Source organism: Haliaeetus leucocephalus, unplaced genomic scaffold, assembly GCF_000737465.1.
Source record: "Haliaeetus leucocephalus isolate CR32 unplaced genomic scaffold, Haliaeetus_leucocephalus-4.0 Scaffold21, whole genome shotgun sequence".
In the NCBI taxonomy this organism is placed as follows: Eukaryota; Metazoa; Chordata; class Aves; order Accipitriformes; family Accipitridae; genus Haliaeetus; species Haliaeetus leucocephalus.
The window spans coordinates 2,531,025-2,537,024 of NW_010972457.1; the positions used below are offsets into that span (position 1 = coordinate 2,531,025).

Below are 6,000 nucleotides of genomic sequence, written 5' to 3' on the forward strand. Positions count from 1 at the left end.
CGAGTATTTACTTGGTCTTGAGCATACTGTTGTTCAACACAATGCTTGCTGGGAAACCAGACTCCATTTCAGAAACTTTCTTCATACTATTGAATGTTTACCACATTAATTTTGTCCCAATCTAACCCCTTCTTTGTTTTTTCTGTTCCCTAATGGGGAACTTTCTCCAAAGCATACAAAGAAACCCTGTGACCTATAGTTGAACTTACATAAATAGTAATTCCAGAAGGCAGATGTGTGAATCATGGTAGAAGAAATGGAGTTTACTGCTACCAGCACTCAGAACTGCACTTGTAATTGACCAGTCACATTTGCAGAGAAGATGCAACTGCTATAGAGATTGAACTGCTATTCTGTTCTTATTGTGGTCCATTCTTGTCTAATGCAAGGATGGACACTGCGCACAAAGAGTATCTTCAGTTACTAAAAGAAAAATATGAAAGTAACATAACAGTGATTTCCACCCCCGCCCCTCCCCATTAGTATTAATTACTCTCAAAGTCCACCCCACTTCTATTAACAAAGAATTGTTTTAATCATCTGAAAGTAGGTAAATTTAAATAATGTTTCTGCATACATACATGCTTTTGCAAATACATTTATGTAGAATTAAATAGGCCAAAGATTTAAATGTAGGAAAAGTGGTAACATAAAAATAAAAATGAGAGAAGTCAGAAAATGGATTTCAGGTTCATGCTGTTGTCTACATTTCATTTGACAGTTTGACTTGACAGTTTGAGAGGGACTTCAGAGCTTCATTCTTTATACTGTTGAGACTATGGATAAGCCTGAAGCTGAAAACTGGTATAAAATGCACTATATGTAATAAGAGCAATCTTAATTTTAATTCTAACTCTCAGCCCCTCTCCAACTTGCATGCCACTTAAGCCTGTCTCAGATCTCTGACACAGCGTAGCTTCTGGCTTCTTATTGGTGTGGGGTTTTTTTCTGATTCTGTTAGCTACTGACATTCCTTCAGCCAGGAAAGTGCACCTTGTTAAAACTTTTCATTTTCCCTTTTCCTGCCTTATTTTCTTCTAACAGGTATGGAAGGATGTAAATGCATAATTATTTCTGAAAGCAGCTCCCAGTTATTGCTGAAGGGAAAAGTAATTTCTTGTTCAAAACACTGTAATCTAATGAGGGTTAAGCCCCCAATTTGTTATTCTTGCCCTGGTTTATCTAGAGCATTGAAATTTAGTTATCTTCATGTTGAGTTCTTCACTTGTACTGGCACTCATTGCTTAAAAACATTCAGATTCAGACAAGCACAGTATTGTAATTCTCATGTATTGCAGTGCATTGCTATATCAGTCCATCTGCATATTTAATGGAATCCCTTTTAGCATCACTTCATTCAAATATTGTCATCTGGCCAATGCAGATAATACCATCATGTGGCAGATAAGTAAAACTGCACATACCTACTTCAGTGTTCTTGCACAGGAGACTCTTTCTGCCCCTAAAAGCATGTTGCTATTAATTCATTACCATTTTTTTTGGTCAATTTTAAACTGTTCTGTAAATCTAAATTTGTTGCAATTGTGTTAGTTCTGCTTAAAGTAAGTCTAGTTTCTGTCCCTTGCTTCCCTCCTTCTTCCTCCTTTCCCAATGCCTGCATTGCTTTCCTCTGAGTAGGTCCAAGGCAATGGTACGTACTAACTGCGATGCTTTGTTCTGCTGCACAAAAAATACATGTTCTCCATTTTTAACAAGAAGAAAGGAGAAATAACTCAGCCAGTCTGAAGTGGAAAGAGCGAGCTTTACAGCCACACAAAAACAGTAAAGGAAAATCTTTTAAACACTTACAAAAAAGTTTTCTATATTAAGTGATGTATATTTGAAATATCCTAAGGAAACACTGATATAACTAGCTATTTTTTACTTCCTCAGACATATTCCCCTGGGAGTAATTTTGTGCATGTCTGTATCTTACAGTATCCAAAAGCAATTAGAAATAGATGGAAATCTATGAAGACAGAACCAAAAAAACCAAAACCACTGAAATAAACATTGTTTCCATTTAAAATAAAAATTTTAATTATCACTTCAGCCTTTATGGTATCACAGGGCTAGTCAGAAGACAATCAGTCCTACATTAATAAAAAACATTCTTACTTAGCAACAGTAAAATTAAGCCTCCTCTTCAATCTTTAAAAAAAAAAAATCCTAAATTGCATTACATAGGTATGTATTGCTATGTGCAAGGTGTGACAAATATCAAAGGCTGCTGTGAAGACAGGACAGGAGAAATCACCGTCAGCATGAACTGAAAGCATTTCCTTTCCCTTTTAAATAACTTATCCTGCCACTGGAATAGCAGATACCTGTTTATTCACAACTCTTTTTCCAGCAAGCAAGAGGAAATGTAATCCTGCCAGCATAGCAGCTACTTTGATAATGAGAAAACTCCTGCACGTCATAGCTAATCTCAAAAGCCTAGATACAGTTCAGTTAGGCATTTCCCTGCATGCCCCATTTGCAGAGTTGATAGTAGTAGCAGAGAATTCAGTTGTGTACTACTGAATTTTCTCCTTGTACCTGTATGCATGTAGACTAATGTTGTAACTCAATTAAAAAAAAAAACCAAAACCAAAACCAAAACCAAACACATCACCAAAACCCAAAACACCCTAAATTCAAAATACTTAAAACTTTTCTTTTTGGGAACTGGGGGAGGAGGGGTATCATGAGGCTGCTTACTCCCTCCCCTGCCCCAGCACACAGCCATATCACTATACAAAACAAAATAGTTTCAGTGGAAGAGTCCGAGTGAGGCTGATTCCAGAACAACCCACCATCTGTATGACAGAACACCATCTTGTTCCAGAACAACCCACCTACAAATTCTAGAAGTCCTCTATTTGAGAAATCGGAGCTACTAGTCCAGCTCTCTTTGCCATGTCAGGTAAAAGAAAAATTTGAATTCAGGTACCCCATAATGAAATAAGTTTTCACTACCAAGCTATATGATCAGTTTGGAAAAAAGAGGATAAAAGTACCTTATTTCTGCTGTCTTTGATGACTTTGGTGCAATAAACCACATCTGAAAAAAAATACATGCTAAATTTAACTTGTATCAGAAAATTATTTCAGTATCTAAACCCACATATTTTAGTGAAGTGTATTAGACAAACTCCACTAAGAATACATAGAAATTTTCACATTAGTAAAGCAAGTCCTCCTGAGCAATCAAAAGAAGAAATTGCTAAAGAAAAGGCAGAGCACCTGACCTTACCTTACAATTAGCACATCCCAGCTCAAAATATGAAATTCCACATAACAGTCTTGTATAATGCTTACACATACATATGCAGGTGGTGCCACAAAGGTGAAACATGGATTTGTGCTCTGCTCTTCAGTTCAAGTGTCACACATTTGTGGATTACTGTAGAAAGCCCAAGATGTACATGACCCGTGTACCTTGCACCACTGTACATAACTGAATAAACTACAAAGAACTTAATTAATCTGTATTACCACTCGTACTTGAAGGTCTTCCATAAAGTAAATAGTTAAGCCAGGAAGAATATGGATTTATAATGATCAGTATCAGCCTTCTAACTGTGAAACAAGACCAATTGCGCTGTCCTTCCAAGTCTTAGAAAGCAATTTTGACATATATTTTTGACACAGGAACTACTAGATTTCTCTCTAGGTCACTTTAGACATTCCACTAGCAATTAAACATTGCACTGTTGTTTAATATAACTTGCAGTATCCTTCAGAGGGTATGAAAGTTGTCAGCTTCAGCAGACACACCACATACTGCAGATAATCCACCTACTACACTACAGAGTTCTCAGTTTTCATTCTAACCTGCTACGTTCTTCTCCAGTAAACTAATTTTTAAGTATAGTATTCAGAAGCGATACATTTTTTGCTACCATGTCAGCTTCGTAAGAGGTCATTTGCCTACTCTCAACAATAAGCAGAAAAGTAAACCCTTTTCTTTAATATAGGAAAAAATCATTAGGTTTTCATCTGTTATCTTCACAAACAGATACATTTCTGTACCATGTGGTTCGTTACAGAAAAACGTATTAATTAAGCTTTCACTAAGCATCACGTGATTCCTTGTGTCTGCAAAAACACAGGTACATCAATTTTGCTAATAGCTAGTATGAAGAGTTCCTGCTGTATCATAACCACTAGTCTTTTTTTTTTTTTTTTTCCACATCAGACTTGCAAGACAAAATTTTAAACTCGCAGCATCATGGCAAACATATGTCTGGAAGATGAGTTTTCCTTACATTTTCCAAATTCAACACCACAAAACACTACAATTAATTATACATAAGATTTCTAATTGTATTTCTCCTTTTTTTCTGGCTCTAATGCATGCACTTCATGTCTTGTAGATTGTTTTAACACTTAAGTTAAGACAGGGTTTTGATTTAACTGCTCTTTTCATATTTTGCCTTGGGGTTTTTTTTCTTTGTTTTTAGAACACAGCTCTAGATAAAGAGAGTCAGATTTTCTGCAGCAAGCGCTGTCAGGACTCTGGCAGAGCTGGAATGGAGAAAATTTCTGCAATTACTGCTGCAGCTGATGATCCTCATGTGGCTGGGTCCAAGACCCTCTTCCCTGCTGCTTCTGAGCCACTCAGATCCCCCACACTCCCTGCCTCAGTATGTCCCGAGTTTGCTGGGGATCAGCCTGGTGCATAGGACTGATGAAACCAAACCCAACTGAAGCTCCCTGCACTCTCGCCACAATTTCTCTTCATTTCACATGACAGTTTGTTTTCAGTTTGCGTGCACCCTCTCGTGGCGAGCCCAAGGCAGGCTTTGTCATGGGAGACTGATCTTCTAATAGTGGGTGAGTGAAGATGTGTTTTGAGTGCTCTTTGCCCTTGTCTTGAGAACAGCAGTAGGGGAAAGATTGTGGCAATGTTAGATGATTTTTAAGTTATCTGTGTTAGTTTAACTGCATTTCACACAGCCTTGGGCTCTAAATAGACTAACGTACAGTGTAGCTAACCATATTTTTATATGAGCAGTGAGATGATGAACAGTTACCTGGCCTCACCTTTACAAGCAGGCCCTGTTCTGTTCTTCTGATGAGGATTCTCAGAAAAGTGGGAGAGGAAGACAAGGGAAGAAAACTTATATTTACCTTCTATTCCGATGCCTCTATTTTTAGCCAAGTTTCTACTAAATGTGAAGAGGCAAATTTTCACAAAAAAATTTTTAGTGGACTAACTGTAAAATATTATGAGATAAACATTGGCAATAGAGGGAAGGATGGTTGTTTTTGCATCAAGTTTGTTATCTGACTTGCAGGCTGCAGGGTAGTGTTTAGATAATATGAATTTAAATAAAGTGACTTGGGATGTAAACATGAGCACTGGACATTTATTTGTAATGAAGACTGGAGTCAAGGAAGCCTTTTTGTTCTAGCCATTTTCTACCCTAACCACAAGTGTCCCATCCACACTTTTCTCCAGGGTCAGACTACCTATTAGATAAAATAAAATTGCTTTGGACCTGTGAACGGAAAGCCTGCTGCATGTTATCTAAGCTAGGATGAATGGAGCAGTTCCTAGTTCTAGGGTGAGCTGATAGAGGAGCTACTATAAATAGCTGCCATCAATAGCTATAAGAGGTTTGTCAGTGCTATCCCCCTATTCACCTGGTGCAGGCACTGGAAACAAGGATTGGGGAGCAGCTATCCTTAATCTGCAGTCACAAGATAGATGAGGTTTTATCTTTACCATAATGCTTAGTTCAATATAGTATGTATTCAGCTTATGATTTTCCTTTGCTCGTTCTTACGAATTGGTCATAGTTCATTTTCTTTCTTAGCTATACTTTCTACTAGAATTGTAAAAGAAAGACCTGCAATAAACTTTCTTCATTTAAAAAAAAAAAAAAAAGTCATTCATTTCTTTGAAAACTCAGTTATTTTGTCAGTGAAAATGTTGTCTTATTCCCTCTGGAGAGATTGAACAGTTAGGTACCTACCAAAAAGATTTCATAAAATTAGTCTGAGGGATTC

At 37.2% G+C, this 6,000-nt stretch overlaps 1 protein-coding gene across 3 annotated transcripts in view; it reads left to right on the forward strand.

The window, feature by feature from the left end:
- Positions 1–5,094, forward strand: part of DCLK2 (doublecortin-like kinase 2) — a 99,522-nt gene extending 94,428 nt beyond the window's left edge. For 2 of the 3 annotated variants that reach the window (XM_010576149.1, XM_010576157.1), the window contains one exon: positions 4,449–5,094. In XM_010576149.1, the coding sequence (XP_010574451.1) occupies positions 4,449–4,670 (222 nt within the window). In that variant the 3' untranslated portion in view covers positions 4,671–5,094. Of the gene's footprint in view, positions 1–721; positions 856–4,448 lie in introns of those variants that run through there. The other variant, XM_010576165.1, reaches the window with a different exon arrangement.
- The last annotated feature ends 906 nt before the right edge of the window (positions 5,095–6,000 follow it).